We start from the raw sequence: 16,916 nt of genomic DNA, 5'->3' as shown, positions 1-16,916 counted from the left end.
ACTACGTATCTCATTTAACAAACCATACATTCAAATACCGGTATAGAAGGTAAAATAAAAACCCAAACCGGTCCATGCATCAACATCGGTATATCGCAAAAAACGGTATACCGCCCAGCCCTAATTACACCCACCACCAGAATCCATTCAATTAGACCTACCACCACAATTCATGTAATCTTTCAACCTGCCAACAGAATACATTAAGACAATTCAACACTTCTACACAGAGTCATCATAGTTTTAAGAGTCAAATCCATCTCCTGATGGGATTATGTTCAGGCCAGCCAGGGTCCTGTCGGTAAGAGTCTAGAATGGAGTGTTGTTATGGCACAGCAGTCTGAGGGTGTTGGCTGAGTTTAACCCAGAGGTCCTAGCAAAGTAGGCCATTGCCAAAGTTTCGAGTGACCTCAAGAGACATGTATTCATGTCGGGGTGGAGTAGCCTAGGCAGTACAGTAAACATTCATACAAGTCACTCAGAGATTTGAGTGCGTTTGGCCAGGGTTGCATCCCAAATTACACCCTGTACAGCGCACTACTTTTGACCCGAGCCCTATGGGCCAGGTCAGAAGAAGTGCACTACATAGGGAATAGGGTGCCATCGGGGATGTAGTCAATGTCTCTTGAACAATACACAAATGACATCAAGCAGCACATGGCACTGAGACTGAACTCCATACAAAGCAAGGATAAGAGCCATTACAAATGAACAACTAACCACTTTAATGCAGTCTTAAAAACCAATGCACAACAAAAGAAACAAAAAACATAAATCACCGTCATTACGAAAGGGAGACTTATCACCCTCCGGCAACAAATACCCAATCGCACAAAAACAACAACTGTGTTATTCGGGAAAATGCATGTCTTTCCTGTAGCATTGTCATTTCTAGTTCAAGGTACAGTACATTGTACAAGGCCTCTATCAATCCCTCCATAGGCTAGTATCTCCAATAGTCTCTATGGTAGAAGCAGTACAGTACTTGTGGATCAGATCAGTCTTCCATAATGACAGCACTGCTGACTGACAAGAGTTTCAGCGTTTTGTTAGATTTTTCCTTGTGATTAAAAAAAGCTATAGCAGGGGGGCGGGTTTTAGCATTAGGGGGCGGGGTTTAGAGTTAGGGGCGGGGACTCAGAGCTGGCTTAGTAGTCAGAGCTGATTCAATTTCTGATCACAGATCAGTTTCATCATGCAGCGTTTGTTTTTACCCATAAGCTCCGCACGCTCTCAGGAGACACACATCTCGGGGGGCTGTGGTGTACTGGGCTTGGCTACCGGTGAAGCTACCGGTACCAGCCCCGGTGGCCCCTTGTCGGCCTTCTCTGGGCCTGCTGGGGGCCCCAACGGGGGCTGGTTGCTTCTGGCGGCGGCTACAGTCTTCTTGAAGAGACGCATGCTGAGTTGGAAGAGCTCACTGTCCACCACAGGAACACTGGGGTACATCTGCTTGGCCAGGCCCTGGAGAGAGAAAGAGTTAGCTTACTATACAGCGATAGGCAGTGTGTGTCAAAATATTGCTCCATCTATTATAATATACTATCTACATATTCCCAGTCCATTCCTCCATATATCCTACAGTAGAGGGCCATCTCAGTCAATTGGTATATGGTCTAGAATAGTCTATGGTTCTGGGTACAAGTACATTTTCTTGGAGCACTCACCTTTTCGTTCTTGAGGAGCTGCCGTCTGATGGCCATGTCCCTGCGGGCACAGAGGGCCTTACAGCAGGGGCCCAGGTTCCTCAGCAGACCTGCCCTCTCTATCCTCCTGCTCAGAGCTGCCTTGTTCAGAGCACCCAGGTCGTGCTCAAACAGCTTGTCAGCATCTGGAGGAATGGACGGAGAGCTGGGTTAGACTCACTGCATGTTTCCAGTGATGAATGGAAGCAACGTACAAAAGATGTTTCTATTGCCGCTGCTTAGTACTTTATGATATGCTAGCACCACACTGACTGCTTAGTACTTTATGATATGCTAGCACCACACTGACTGCTTAGTGCTTTATGATATGCTAGCACCACACTGACTGCTTAGTACTTTATGATATGCTAGCACCACACTGACTGCTTAGTGCTTTATCATATGCTAGCACCACACTGACTGCTTAGTGCTTTATCATATGCTAGCACCACACTGACTGCTTAGTGCTTTATCATATGCTAGCACCACACTGACTGCTTAGTGCTTTATCATATGCTAGCACCACACTGACTGCTTGGGGGACTTTATCATATGCTAGCACCACACTGACTGCTTAGTGGACTTTATCATATGCTAGCACCACACTGACTGCTTAGTGCTTTATCATATGCTAGCACCACACTGACTGCTTAGTACTTTATCATATGCTAGCACCACACTGACTGCTTAGTACTTTATCTATGCTAGCACCACACTGACTGCTTAGTGCTTTATGATATGCTAGCACCACACTGACTGCTTAGTGCTTTATCATATGCTAGCACCACACTGACTGCTTAGTGCTTTATCATATGCTAGCACCACACTGACTGCTTAGTGCTTTATCATATGCTAGCACCACACTGACTGCACTTTATCATATGCTAGCACCACACTGACTGCTTAGTGCTTTATCATATGCTTAGTGCTTTATCATATGCACACACACTGACTGCTTAGTGCTTTATCATATGCTAGCACCACACTGACTGAGTGGACTTTATCATATGCTAGCACCACACTGACTGCTTAGTGCTTTATCATATGCTAGCACCACACTGACTGTTAGTGCTTTATCATATGCTAGCACCACACTGACTGCTTAGTGCTTTATCATATGCTAGCACCACACTGACTGCTTGGTGCTTTATCATATGCTGACTGCTTAGTGCTTTATCATATGCACCCACACTGACTGCTTAGTGCTTTATCATATGCTAGCACCACACTGACTGCTTGGGGGCTTTATCATATGCTAGCACCACACTGACTGCTTGGGGGCTTTATCATATGCTAGCACCACACTGACTGCTTGGGGGCTTTATCATATGCTAGCACCACACTGACTTATCATATGCTAGCACCACACTGACTGCTTGGGGGGCTTTATCATATGCTAGCACCACACTGACTGCTTGGGGGACTTTATCATATGCTAGCACCACACTGACTGCTTAGGGGCTTTATCATATGCTAGCACCACACTGACTGCTTAGTTTTATCATATGCTAGCACCACACTGACTGCTTGGGGGGCTTTATCATATGCTAGCACCACACTGACTGCTTAGTGCTTTATCATATGCTAGCACCACACTGACTGCTTAGTGCTTTATCATATGCTAGCACCACACTGACTGCTTAGTGCTTTATCATATGCTAGCACCACACTGACTGCTTAGTGCTTTATCATATGCTAGCACCACACTGACTGCTTAGTGCTTTATCATATGCTAGCACCACACTGACTGCTTAGTGCTTTATCATATGCTAGCACCACACTGACTGCTTGGTGGGCTTTATCATATGCTAGCACCACACTGACTGCTTAGGGGGACTTTATCATATGCTAGCACCACACTGACTGCTTAGGGGACTTTATCATATGCTAGCACCACACTGACTGCTTGGGGGCTTTATCATATGCTAGCACCACACTGACTGCTTGGTGCTTTATCATATGCTAGCACCACACTGACTGCTTAGTGCTTTATGATATGCTAGCACCACACTGACTGCTTAGGGCTTTATCATATGCTAGCACCACACTGACTGCTTGGGGGCTTTATCAGCACCACACTGACTATGCTATCATATGCACCACCACACTGACTGCTTGGGGGCTTTATCATATGCTAGCACCACACTGACTGCTTGGGGGGCTTTATCATATGCTAGCACCACACTGACTGCTTGGGGGGCTTTATCATATGCTAGCACCACACTGACTGCTTGGGGGGCTTTATCATATGCTAGCACCACACTGACTGCTTAGTGCTTTATCATATGCTAGCACCACACTGACTGCTTAGTGCTTTATCATATGCTAGCACCACACTGACTGCTTGGGGGACTTTATCATATGCTAGCACCACACTGACTGCTTGGGGGACTTTATCATATGCTAGCACCACACTGACTGCTTAGTGCTTTATCATATGCTAGCACCACACTGACTGCTTAGTGCTTTATCATATGCTAGCACCACACTGACTGCTTAGTGCTTTATCATATGCTAGCACCACACATGCTCACACAACTGAGCCACGTTCTAAGTATGCATACTTCCAGTAAAAGTCTGTGTCTTGTAAAGTAGACAGAGATGGTAGGGATAACGTTTGTCAAATTATACATGGTTCTACAATCCAGTATAAAAGAAAGATGGAGTACTAATATAATCCAGAGTATGTAATAGTACTAATATAATCCAGTAGGAGAAAGATGGAGTACAGTATGTAATAGTACTAATATAATCCAGTAGGAGAAAGATGGAGTACAGTATGTAATAGTACTAATATAATCCAGTAGGAGAAAGACGGAGTAGAGTATGTAATAGTACTAATATAATCCAGTAGGAGTACAGTATGTAATAGTACTAATATAATCCAGTCGAAGAAAGATGGAGTAGAGAATGTAATAGTACTAATATAATCCAGTAGGAGAAAGTTGGAGTAGAGTATGTAATAGTACTAATATAATCCAGTTGAAGAAAGATGGAGTAGAGAATGTAATAGTACTAATATAATCCAGTAGGAGAAAGTTGGAGTAGAGTATGTAATAGTACTAATATAATCCAGTAGGAGAAAGATGGAGTACAGTATGTAATAGTACTAATATAATCCAGTCGAAGAAAGATGGAGTACAGTATGTAATAGTACTAATATAATCCAGTAGGAGTAAGAGAGTAGAGTATGTAATAGTACTAATATAATCCAGGAGTAGAGTATGTAATAGTACTAATATAATCCAGTAGGAGAAGATGGAGTAGAGTATGTAATAGTACTAATATAATCCAGTAGGAGAAAGAGAGTAGAGTATGTAATAGTACTAATATAATCCAGTAGGAGAAAGAGAGTAGAGTATGTAATAGTACTAATATAATCCAGTAGGAGAAAGAGAGTAGAGTATGTAATAGTACTAATATAATCCAGGAGTACAGTATGTAATAGTACTAATATAATCCAGAAGGAGAAAGAGAGTAGAGTATGTAATAGTACTAATATCTCCTCCAATCACCTTTAGGGTCGTCCAGCTCCTTTTTGCAGACCTCCCTGACTCTCTCCAGGAGCTCGGGCCCAGCTAGCCGCTTGGAGACGCCCGCCCTGAGGAGCACTGCCCCTGGGGTGAACCGGAGCAGAGCTGCCCCTGCCGCCCGGGGCTCCTGCTTCTGCTTGGGCATCAGGCTGGACCAGTCCACATCAATCACATCCAGGGGACCTGTAGGAACACAGCACATATGAAGGACTTAGACCACAATAACCAAACAATTTAGTTCACAATAATAAAAAAACACAACAGTTTGTCTTTTACCAGTGTCCAACTGCACACTAGACAGGGTTGCCAGGTGTGTGATATTGGGCTAGTTTTGAGCTGGTTTGGGGGAGCCATTGGACCAGAATTTCTCATGACCTGGCAAACCCGCTGGCAAACAATAAGGACTGTGTAGCCCTGTTCTCAGCCAGAAGGACTGTGTAGCCCTGTTCTCAGCCAGAAGGACTGTGTAGCCCTGTTCTCAGCCAGAAGGACTGTGTAGCCCTGTTCTCAGCCAGAAGGACTGTGTAGCCCTGTTCTCAGCCAGAAGGACTGTGTAGCCCTGTTCTCAGCCAGAAGGACTGTGTAGCCCTGTTCTCAGCCAGAAGGACTGTGTAGCCCTGTTCTCAGCCAGAAGGACTGTGTAGCCCTGTTCTCAGCCAGAAGGACTGTGTAGCCCTGTTCTCAGCCAGAAGGACTGTGTAGCCCTGTTCTCAGCCAGAAGGACTGTGTAGCCCTGTTCTCAGCCAGAAGGACTGTGTAGCCCTGTTCTCAGCCAGAAGGACTGTGTAGCCCTGTTCTCAGCCAGAAGGACTGTGTAGCCCTGTTCTCAGCCAGAAGGACTGTGTAGCCCTGTTCTCAGCCAGAAGGACTGTGTAGCCCTGTTCTCAGCCAGAAGGACTGTGTAGCCCTGTTCTCAGCCAGAAGGACTGTGTAGCCCTGTTCTCAGCCAGAAGGACTGTGTAGCCCTGTTCTCAGCCAGAAGGACTCTCAGCCAGAAGGACTGTGTAGCCCTGTTCTCAGCCAGAAGGACTGTGTAGCCCTGTTCTCAGCCAGAAGGACTGTGTAGCCCTGTTCTCAGCCAGAAGGACTGTGTAGCCCTGTTCTCAGCCAGAAGGACTGTGTAGCCCTGTTCTCAGCCAGAAGGACTGTGTAGCCCTGTTCTCAGTATTGTACCTGGCGTCTTCTCTTCTTCCTGCCCATCCTCTCTCTTCTGGGCGCTGTCCGCCAAGATCTCATCCAACTCGTCATCACTGATTGGCTCGTACTCCTCCCCGCCAGACACCACCGACACAGCGTCATCCGCCTTCGCGTCATCTTCGTCTGAGGACAAACAAATAAACTCACTCAATAACCTGCTACCATATCAACACAAACATAGACAAACAGATCTGGAACAAGGCTGTTGTTGCCAGATCCCATGATCACTGTCACACCAACAGTTCTGGGATCAGGCTAGTAGTTTGTGATTGTAGATGATCCTTACCGTCAATGCTGTCCTGTTTCTCTGCTTCCTGTATCTGTCCTCCCACAGGGTGATGGCTGTTGCCTGCTTTGTCCTGGTCCATGCCGCCGTGTCCCAAGGCTTCGTGGGGGAGCAGGAGAGAGAACTCAGCCCTGTCCGGCCCCCTGATATCTGGTCTCATGTGATCTGGCCTTATGTCCGGTCTGATATCTGGCCCCCCTCTCATGTCCCCTCGAATGTCTCCCCTAATATCAGGTCTCATGTCCCCTCGAATGTCTCCCCTAATATCAGGTCTCATGTCCCCTCGAATGTCTCCCCTCATGTCCCCTCGAATGTCTCCCCTCATATCAGGTCTCATGTCTCCCCTCATATCAGGTCTCATGTCCCCTCGAATGTCTCCCCTCATATCGGGTCTCATATCCCCTCGAATGTCTCCCCTAATATCGGGTCTCATGTCTCCCCTAATATCAGGTCTCATGTCTCCCCTCATATCAGGTCTCATGTCCCCTCGAATGTCTCCCCTCATATCAGGTCTCATATCTCCTCGAATGTCTCCTCTCATGTCTCCTCTCATATCTCCTCTCATGTCCCCTCGAATGTCTCCCCTCATATCAGGTCTCATGTCCCCTCGAATGTCTCCCCTCATATCAGGTCTCATGTCCCCTCGAATGTCTCCCCTCATATCAGGTCTCATATCTCCTCGCATGTCCCCTCTTAAATCTGGTCTGTCTCCCCTCATATCTGGTCTGTCTCCCCTCATATCTGGTCTGTCTCCCCTCATGTCCATCCTGTTCTTGGGGTCCCCATGTGGCGGCAGGTCCATCAGCAGCATCCTCTCCCGCTCCCGGTCGTTGCCATGGTCGCCACCGCGGCCAATGCCCCTGTTGCCACCACGCTCCCTTTCCCGCTCTCGTTCGTGCTGCTGCAGGAGACCCTCGGGCAGAAGCCGCTCTCTCTCACCCCGCAGGTCACGGAGATCACGCTCTCTCATTTGCTCTCTGTTGCCTCCACGCATGAGGAGGGGTTCACGGCCCCTCCCACCCCACTCCCGTGGCCCCTCGGGCTCCCAGTCTCTCTGCTGCCCCTGCTGCTGGAGAGGAGGTAGTGGCCCCGGAGGCCCCTGTTGCTGTCGGAGGTCCTTGCGCTCACGCTCCCTCTCAAACTGTTCCCGCTCCCTCTCTCTCTCCCTCTCACGCTCTCGGCCATCGTAGGACCCGGCCCGCGACTGCACCTGACGCTCTGACTCAGGAGAGCTACGTCTGGAGCTGTGGCTGCGAGAGTCCTGCCGGTCTGGGAAGGAAAACCAACAGAAATGTCATATAAGAGATAATAATATCAATCAAATCAAACTAGTAAAGGAGCTCACTGTTTTCTCAACCAAACCTGTTAGTCGTATGTGTCTGGCGTACCTGAGGAGGTGCTGCGACTGGGCTCTCCTCTCCTCAGCTGGTCGATGCGTGACTTCCGCTCCTCTCCCCTCACCACTGGAGGCTCTGTGAGCACTGGCCCCCTCTCTCTCTCACCACGCTCCCTCTCTCTTTCCCTGTCTCGCTCCCTTTCTCGTTCCCTTTCTCGCTCCCTTTCTCGTTCCCGGTCTCGGGAGTTGGCCCCCTGGAGCTGGTGTCCTCTCCTGGGTCGGCCTGGTCCTTGGCCCTGCTGAGGGTCCTCTCTGTGGGCTGACTCGTTGGAGGGAGAGCGGAGACGTCTGGATGAGGCCCTGCTCTGGTTGCTTCCCATACTGCTGCTCCTCTTCTGCTCCGGAGGAGGCTTCCTCAGCAGGGGCTGGGACATGAGGGGCTGGGGAGGCAGGGTCTGGAGTAGCATGGGAGGGTCCTGGGACAGCAGAGGGGCGATGGGCAGGGGAACAGGCCTCTCCAACCTCTCCTTGCCCCCCCTCGGACCTCCTCTCCTGGGAAGAGCTTCGGTCGGAGTCCTCTCAGTGGGGACTGTGGGGGGTGCCTTAACGGGCGCCGATACACCACCGCGCTCCAGCACATCCTCGTCAGACCAGTCGCTGAAGTTGGCGTCCATTTTGACGGGTTGTGGCAAGGGCTCTGCAACGGAATGTGGCATGGCCCTCTGGGATAGCAGAGCCTCCTTTGGCGCGGGTGGGGGCGTCCGGGGACCCCTCTTGTTCCTCTTGCCCGGGGGAAGATGGGAGGAGCCTGGTTCCTCCTCAGACGCGTCCGACTCAGCGCCACGGGATCGTTTCCTCTTCTTGTCCAGCGCCTTCTTCTTAGGCGCTTTGCGGGGGGAGAGGAGAGGGGGCGGGGGGCCGTCCGAGAGGGCCATGGAGGAGGGGGGCTCTGGGTTGGTGAACCTCTCTGGAGCTCCTGAAACACCTCCTGCCACAGCCTCCTCCTTCCTCCCCTTCTTCAGGCCTTTCTTCTGGGACTTAGTCTTCTTCTTGCCCTCCTCATGACCTGACGGGACTGGAGCATCTCTGTCCTCAGTGACCAGGGCCACGGGAGGCGGGGGAGGGGTGGGCTCCCGACCGTCCCGCTCTTTACCCCTCCTAGAGTCCGAGCCGGAGGCCGAGACAGGGGTACTGCTATCTGAGGGGTGCTCCCCCCGTCTCTCCCCTCCTCTGCCGGCTCCTCCTCTGTCTCCGCGGGCGTCGGCCTCCTCGTTCCGGCGGCTCCTCCCCTCCCTCTTGTCCCCGCCTCCACGGCGCTCCTCGTCCTTCCAGCGGCTGGGCTTGGTGTCCTCGGCTACAGAGGTGCTGGGTGGGGAACGCAGGAGGGGGTCCTGGGGCGGGAGTACCACCTGACTCAACAGCCGGTGTCTCTCAACACCTGAACACACCAAGAAGCCGAGGGATTCTGTTAGCACCAAGGTTTATCAACATCATGGAAATGGCAACAAAGGTCAAAGAAACAAAACACCTTGTTATCTTAAAGGGCGCCTTGGCTCGGTCTCAAAGATCTCTGATCGCCTTCTAATAACAATCAAACACCAGCTGTTACTTCTATGTCAGCACGTTGAGTTCCTGTCTGTCTGTATGAAATGTGCTCAAACATTAAAAGGTATCATCACCATTACTGAGTGTGCCCTGGGCTTACGTGGAGGGATATTGAAGTGATCAGGCCAAGGCACCCTTTGGGGAGGTGTTAATCCATACGGGACTAGTTTCCTCCAGACAGAACCAGTGCTGTTTGTTTTTCCCATTAAAGAGTGTCCCTACTGTCAAGCACTGGAGGAGGAGGACACACTGGTACTGTGACGGGGAGGATGGTGATTGGGCCAGAGCCAGAGGTGGGGCGGACCTTGGGCTGACCTCCACCAATCAAACGCTCACTTTTCTCCTCAGGGCTGTTGTATTCCTCGCCGTCTCCTGGGGTGGCGTCCCTTGCTCGCTTGGGAGAGGGGCGAGTCGGGCTGGGTGTGGTCTCTACCCTGTGCCTCTTCCGGCTGCAGAAGACACACACAGAGAAGAGGGGTTAGAGGTCAGCTGGGTTGTGTTAAGTTGGAAAGAAACAGACGGAAACGCACCACAACTAAGGTAAAACAATGGAGTGATTCTAGTTAAGTGTCATGGGTTAGTGGTTACCAGGGTCTGGAATGGAACTGGCCCCAACCCTGGTGGTTACTACTGATACTTGCCTGGTCTTGCGGTCTTCATGCGAGTCTCGGACAGAGCGGTCGTCCCTTGGTTCATCCCTCGTCCGTTCCCGTCGCTCATCCCTTCCTTTCTCACGCTCCTCCCATTCCCGCTGCCTCTCCCTCTCTCTTTGCTCTCGCTCCCTCTCCCGCTCTCGTTCCCTCTCCCGCTCTCTCTCCTTCCTCTCCCTATCTCGCTCCTCCCTCTCCCGCTCCCTCTCTTCCCTCTCCCGTTCCCTCTCTCGCTCCTTTTCCCTCTCTTTCTCCTTTTCCCTCTCCCTTTCCTTTTCTCTCTCTCGCTCCCGTTCTCGCTCCCTCTCCCGGACCCTCTCCCGCTCTGCCTCCCTCTCCTTCTCCTTCTCTCTTTCTCTCTCCTTCTCTCTTTCCCGTTCCCTCTCTCGCTCCCTCTCTCGGGCCCTGTCCTCTCGCCTGTCTCCTCCTTTTTCCTCTCCTCTGCGTTCATCCCTCCCTCTGGTCTCCTCCCTGTCTGGCTCTTCTCCTCTGGCTGGGTGCCGACCAGGAGAGGAAGCTCTTTGGTCTGTTAGAAACAGAGGAAACAGCCAGTCAGTCACAACATCCAACACCAAGGGTTCATTCTGAATGAATGTTTCAAAAAGCATTAGAGGAGAGGGCCTGAGGGACCTGGATGTTCTTCTCCAGTACGAGGAAGAGACAGGATGCTTTATGAAGGCTTTCTGTTACATATAACAGTGTTTCTTGTTGGCCTTGCCTCTTGTAGCATCAGCTGTGTACACTGTCAGTTGCCCTGTCTAGCTGTGTCCTTTCTGTCTATGTCTCGTTTCTATTTTAAATCACTCACTACAGAACATTGAGAATGTTTTTCAATGAAAAGTGTATTATAAATTGTATTTTATTTAACTAGTATTATAGATTAAATGTATTTTTTATTAGGATACGAGGAAAGACCTCTCCTCACCTCTCTCCCTGTTCTCTCTGCGGTCACCACGGTCGGTGTGACCACCTCTACGGTCGTAGGATGAGTCTCTCCCAGTCGCCTGCTCCCCTCCTCTCCTGTCTCCGTCATAACGGTCACGCTCCGCTCCTCCTCTGTCGACACCTCCTCTCTCTGCGCCTCCTCTCTCCGCCCCACGGTCGGTGCTCCTCTCCGCACTCTTCTCACGGAAGCCTCCGCCGCTACGTGACTCCCAACCGTCATGACCACCGCTCTCCAGCTGGGAGCCTCGGGCATTCCGGGTGGAGCCTGAGGAAACGGAGGCAGGAAGGACAGAGTTAAGAGTATGCTGAAACAGACACAGAGGGGATTGGATTATCTGGCCTGGGATGCCCCAGTGGGAGGAGTTCGCACCAGGTGAACAGTGACTGCATTCGTTTTGAAACCGGGCGGCCTCCCAGGCATGAGCCAGGTGCCCCCCTCTGGGCGGACGGCGAAACAGGTTCAAAACAAAAGTGACGTATTTTAAGAACGTGGAGTAATGAGTAGGAATCAGAGTCTTTTCTCACGGGCAAAAGTGATTGCTTTTGATATAAACGCTTTATCTGCCTTCCCAATGAAAACTCAAAAGAGATGTTTCTGGATGATGCTCCATGCTGCTTTGTTGACAACATGGCCGAGCGGCACAGATTACTGTTCCATTTGAGAATGGAGCTCCTCCCTCAGCCATAGACTGGTGCACCGCAGTTCATCTTGATCAAATTCCCTCACTTCCACAAACACAACAAACACATTAACAACTGTTACTCCAACTGGCCATTAGTAGATTTTGCTGGTCATAAGATGTGTGATGTCATGTGTGACCTCACCTTTGTCAGATGCGTCAGCCTCGCGGCCCCTACCCCTGCCAGGTCTCTCAGCTCTACTCTCTGTCCTCGTCTCCCCCCTCCCTTCAGTCCTCCCTCCTTCCTCTCGCCCGTGGCCCCTCCCATAGCCCCTCCCCTCCTCCGGGACAGCCTCCTCCTTCCTGTCCGTCTTCTCCCTCTCTCCTCTCTCCCGCTCCCTCTCTTTCTCCTTTTCTCGCTCCCTCTCCCGTTCTCGGTCCCTGTACTCCAGAGGGTCTCGTCCGGAGCGTGTTGACGTGGTCTCTGTGGTTCTGGGTTCCCGGGTCGAGTCCTTGGTGTCCCGGTCTCTATCCCTGGTGGGGTCCCTGGAGGTACTGGTGGAGTCTCCTCGTCGGTCGCTGCGCCCGTCACCCCGGCGCTCTCGCCCCTCTTTTGTCTCCCGGTCCTCACGGGCGGCATCACGAGAAGAGCTCGTCTCTGTCACCTCGTAGTCCCGGTCGTCACGGGTACCGTCTTTCTCTCGCTTCCCGCGGCTCTCTGCATGGACGAGACGACAACACAGGTCTGTGTTATTACAGCGTCCAATCAAACGACACAATGTAGAGACTGTTTTCATATACACAAACACCAACATATAGAGAACCAGTAGTTTATTTAAAGGTGGTGACCACATATAGAAAACCAGTAGTTTATTTAAAGGGAGGTGACCACATATAGAAAACCAGTAGTTTATTTAAAGGGAGGTGACCACATATAGAAGACCAGTAGTTTATTTAAAGGTGGTGACCACATATAGAAAACCACCACATATAGAAAACCAGTAGTTTATTTAAAGGTGGTGACCACATATAGAAAACCAGTAGTTTATTTAAAGGTGGTGACCACATATAGAAAACCAGTAGTTTATTTAAAGGGAGGTGACCACATATAGAAAACCAGTAGTTTATTTAAAGGTGGTGACCACATATAGAAAACCAGTAGTTTATTTAAAGGTGGTGACCACATATAGAAAATGGTCTGTGTTTTATGTTAATGAGTTGCTGTACCGTCTCGACGCTCGTGTCGGTGCTCCTGGGCAGGTGGGCTCCTCCCCCTCTCGCTGCGTCCTCTCTCACGCCCCCGAGAGTGGTTTCGTCCTCCGGGGCTAGTCCTCCTCTGAGGAGAGGAGGTGTCCCGGGAGGCTGCAGGGGAGCGGGAGGAACACCTCTGGCCAGGAGGTGAGGAGGCGGCTGGGGGCTCGCGGTTGTAGGCGGGGGATGCCGAGCGGCGCCGGCGGGGGGAAGGAGAGTGTCTCTGGGCTGAGGAGCCAGAGTGGGAGGAGGGGGAGTGGTGGCGGGGCGGGGTGGGGGTGCGCTTGTGGCGGGGAGGGGGAGACCTGGAAGACCAGGAGAGGACGAGGGGTTATGGTTATTCAGGGAAAGTGACCGTCTTGCTAGTCTGTCTACCATCTACACCAACTCATGAGAATCCTGCTAATAACATGACTGAAAATGCTAGTGTTCGGATAGATGGCATCTTTAGACCATCGCCTCAGGTTCAGGTGCTGCTGCATATCTCTCCATTTCTGCAAGCTGATGTTTATACTGTCATCTTACTGCTTCCGGCATGACAATGATGGTGTTATCTTCTTAGTGTCTAACAGGCTACTGACCTGTGAGGCGGGGAGGCAGGCGCAAGGGTCTTCTGGGAGGCTACTTTTGGGGAGGTGGACTTGTTCTTCCTGGCTGACGGGGACGCCTCTCGGTCTCTGGAAGGAGAGGACACGCTGCCGGAACGTTCCTCAGACATCACTGACCGCTTGGCCTTGTGGGAGCTGTCTGACCGGTCTCTGCAAGCGCCAAGAGAAACTAAAAGTGAGTCCCTTTCATAGTATATTCAACAACAGTGCTAACAGACTTGTTTAAATGGCTGTTGTTTTCAGTGGGTCTTGTTATGCCTATTCAACGAGGCTGCTAGATCCCTCTACAGCTTGGAGTGGAGCTGGACAAAGCATGGCAGCGAACCTCTTTACCTGCGTTTCTCCTTCTTCTCCTTGTGTTTCTCCACGTCTCTCCCTCTCTCCTTTCCCTCCTTGGGCGGCTTCTCCTCACACTTCTCCTTGTTCTTGTGCTTCCCCTTGTGTTTCTTCCCCCCGGCTGCCACGACAGGGTTCACCAGCGGAAGCACCGGAGGAGGGGGGCTGGGGGTGCGGGGACCTTTCTTCTTCCCGTGGCCCCCCTTGGAAGATCTGGCCGTGGCGGATGCAGAGGACGACACAGAGGTCTTCTTCTCCTTCTTCCTAGAACCGGAAGCTTTAGGTCCTTTAGTGTGTTTGGGAGATCCACTGGACTTCCTGGAGGAGGGGGAACCTTTAGAGCTGGAACGCTCCGGGGATGTCTGGAATTACAACGTGGAATAAAGGCAGAATTGGTCAGCATGGACACTGAAAGGAGAGAAGCCTAAACCAGATATGAGTGTTGATATGGATGTCTCCTGAACGACAATAAGGTTAGGTAGGTATCTCTTCTTACCTTGGATATGATAGTGGTCCTAGTTTTGGTGGTCGGCTCCTAGTGAGAGATTGTAAGTGTATAAGGTTATAAAACAGATCAACCTCAGTCTTAAGACATGCAGGGCTCTATGAACTATAGTAGATATAGCTACAGTCGATACATGCATACCAGTACCTCTTTCTTGATAACAATCTCCTCTCTTTTCTCCACATTCTCCTGCTCCAACTTCATGAGCTCCCGCTGGATCTTCTGTCTCTTCATCTCCAGGGATAATTCGTAGTCGTAGTCGCCGTTATCCGAGTCTAAAAGACAAATACAACAGCACATTACTTAAGGTTAGAATATGCAATACAAACAACTTTTTCCAATAGAGTGAAAAACGGTTCGACATTCATTAGTTCTCCTTTCATATTTTAATAAGGGCACATGCTTTTTTTCTTTTCGTTGTGCCTGTTGAACACGGCCCTACTTTCAAACCTCACCTTCGCGGTTGGCTTCCCACTCGGTGGTCTCTTCTTCGCTGGCAGGGCTTCTCTCTTTAGTGATTTTTATATCTTCCTTCTCCCTGTGGCGGCCTCGGGACGAGTCTCGCTGCTGCAGCACACAGACAGGTTTACATGGAAGACTCCCATACAAGTTGGTCTAATATCTAACTAGTAAAATGGTTATTCACTATGTCCTAAAGAACAAAAGAAAACCGGACATGAAAGCGAGGTGTGTGTGGAGAGTAACTCACTCTGGCTGTGGGGGACGTAGGCTCCTCTGGGTCTCTCTTTGTAGCATCTGATTCAACATCCTGCCTCTTATTCTTCATCCTCTCTCGCAGATCGCCAGTTGGTCTCTCCGCTGACCTGTTTACACACAAACATATGGTAATCTCCGGCATTGGTTCAGCATAAGACAACTGGCTTATCAAATACAATAAGAAACAGCCATGGGAGAATATTTGGACCGTCTGACTGTGTTGCCCACTTGCATAAAATATCTATTTTTCAGTTGCCTGCATACACGAATCACAGGCAATTCTCCAAGGCCATCTAACCTGCTAAAAGATCCACTAAATCCTTTGCCTCGAGGCTGAGTTCCATGTGTGTAGCGACAAGTATTGCCGTAACTGCAATTCCCAGTCTTCAACCAATTTCTACAATTAGTCTGAAAGGAAGAAAGCAAGAAAGTGTCATTTCCTGAAGCAGAAATAGGGTTTTGCTCTGATGAATCCAAAATTCAAAGATGTTCTTTCTCTACCTTCTCTGGACATGCATGTGTTGTATCTGTCAGTGGGTTAGATGCAGGTGTAGAGGTACACACCTCGACAGCATTACTACCAGTGCTGGGGCCAAGTCTTTCAAACACGCTGGGCCGTCGAGACGGGGTGGTGGTGGTCTGGCTACTGCTGCTGTCAGATATGGTTTTAGAATTCTCCACTGTTACCCTCCGCCTTATCTTGGACATTCTGCAGGGCTGCAATGGTAGAATCATATATTATAAACCTGCATTGGTACATACAGAAATCTGAATATGCACTTTACTGTAAACAACAAAACATTTCAACGTTGGTTTGTCAAACCACAAAAATCAGTAGACTGGTTGACATTTCCATTTGAAACTAATGTAGCAAATTGATGCAAAGAAACATTGGGGATTTTGTGAATCTTTTTACACACTGGACACACACTGATCTGGGGTGTAATTATTCTTCCAAACAGTTGCAAAACGTTCCATTTTGCAACTAAAAATAGTTTTTAATTGTACAAATTCAGTAAGCTCCCTCCCCGTTTCGTTTGCTTCCGTTTAAGAAGTTTTGCAACAGAATCGGCTTTAATGAATACACCCCAACATCAACGTCAACGCTACCAATCAAGCCCCGATGATGAGTTAACATTAGCATATTGATACTGACTAGTTACTAACACGTTAGTTAACTAATCATTTAGGCATATTTTTTTGCCAGAGATCGTATCTGAAAATGCAGTTTGGTAGCTAGCTAGTTAACTAGCGAATGAAACGGGAACTTTGGATATTTATGATAACGTATTAGCATAAGCTAGCTATGCTCTCTGGGCCCGAGGCCTGTATAAGCCATCCCCATATTCTAAGATCCTGGAAAGCTAATGCACATTGCATTAAAAGAGTTGCCTCACCCAAAATATTAATTCGGTGTCGCATCTATTTTCGTAGGCAATGGGATTCGCTACCTCTTGAAATCACAAATTGTATTCTTGTATTTCAATGGAAGGGGCTCCCCTATCCGCCTTCATGTTGGCAAAGGGTGCGTGTGTAATGATTGGGTGTATTTTCAACCGTAGAGATCTAAAAGTGGAGCCGCAATATAATCTACACGCGCGGGGAACTATGGGATACTGGGTGTCTTCTTTTTTCTTTACAC

At 49.7% G+C, this 16,916-nt stretch overlaps 1 protein-coding gene across 4 annotated transcripts; it reads right to left on the bottom strand.

Annotated features, from left to right (window-relative positions):
- Window positions 1–701: 701 nt before the first annotated feature.
- Window positions 702–16,847, bottom strand: LOC135529183 (zinc finger CCCH domain-containing protein 13-like). 4 transcript variants are annotated; one of them, XM_064958042.1, is made up of 20 exons: window positions 16,672–16,847; window positions 15,776–15,991; window positions 15,573–15,682; window positions 15,267–15,381; window positions 15,013–15,124; window positions 14,705–14,832; window positions 14,549–14,587; window positions 14,050–14,414; window positions 13,690–13,866; window positions 13,085–13,413; window positions 12,063–12,575; window positions 11,218–11,502; window positions 10,284–10,818; window positions 9,865–10,091; window positions 8,090–9,475; window positions 6,702–7,970; window positions 6,392–6,538; window positions 5,201–5,401; window positions 1,668–1,831; window positions 702–1,464 (listed from the first exon to the last, which is right to left on the bottom strand). In XM_064958042.1, exons 2-20 carry the CDS (start codon window positions 15,980–15,982, stop codon window positions 1,234–1,236), a joined length of 6,540 nt encoding a protein of 2,179 aa, XP_064814114.1. In that variant the 5' UTR covers window positions 15,983–15,991; window positions 16,672–16,847; the 3' UTR covers window positions 702–1,233. The 4 variants fall into 4 exon arrangements, with proteins under 4 accessions (XP_064814114.1, XP_064814116.1, XP_064814115.1 ...); XM_064958044.1 differs by having other exon boundaries at window positions 9,979–10,091; XM_064958043.1 differs by having other exon boundaries at window positions 15,839–15,991.
- Between the last annotated feature and the right edge of the window lie 69 nt (window positions 16,848–16,916).

This window comes from Oncorhynchus masou, unplaced genomic scaffold (genome assembly GCF_036934945.1).
Source record: "Oncorhynchus masou masou isolate Uvic2021 unplaced genomic scaffold, UVic_Omas_1.1 unplaced_scaffold_1112, whole genome shotgun sequence".
NCBI lineage: Eukaryota > Metazoa > Chordata > Actinopteri > Salmoniformes > Salmonidae > Oncorhynchus > Oncorhynchus masou.
The sequence above is the reverse complement of the archived record's forward strand: the minus strand, read 5'-3'. Positions and strand labels throughout refer to the sequence as shown.

Coding starts and splice junctions, on each gene's coding strand:
- LOC135529183 (XM_064958042.1), bottom strand. CDS start 15,982: ATGTCCAAGATAAGGCGGAGGGTAACAGTGGAGAATTCTAAAACCATA. Junction 15,125..15,266: donor CTACGTCCCCCACAGCCAGA/GTGAGTTACTCT, acceptor TGTGTGCTGCAG/CAGCGAGACTCGTCCCGAGG. Junction 14,588..14,704: donor AGATTGTTATCAAGAAAGAG/GTACTGGTATGC, acceptor ATCTCTCACTAG/GAGCCGACCACCAAAACTAG.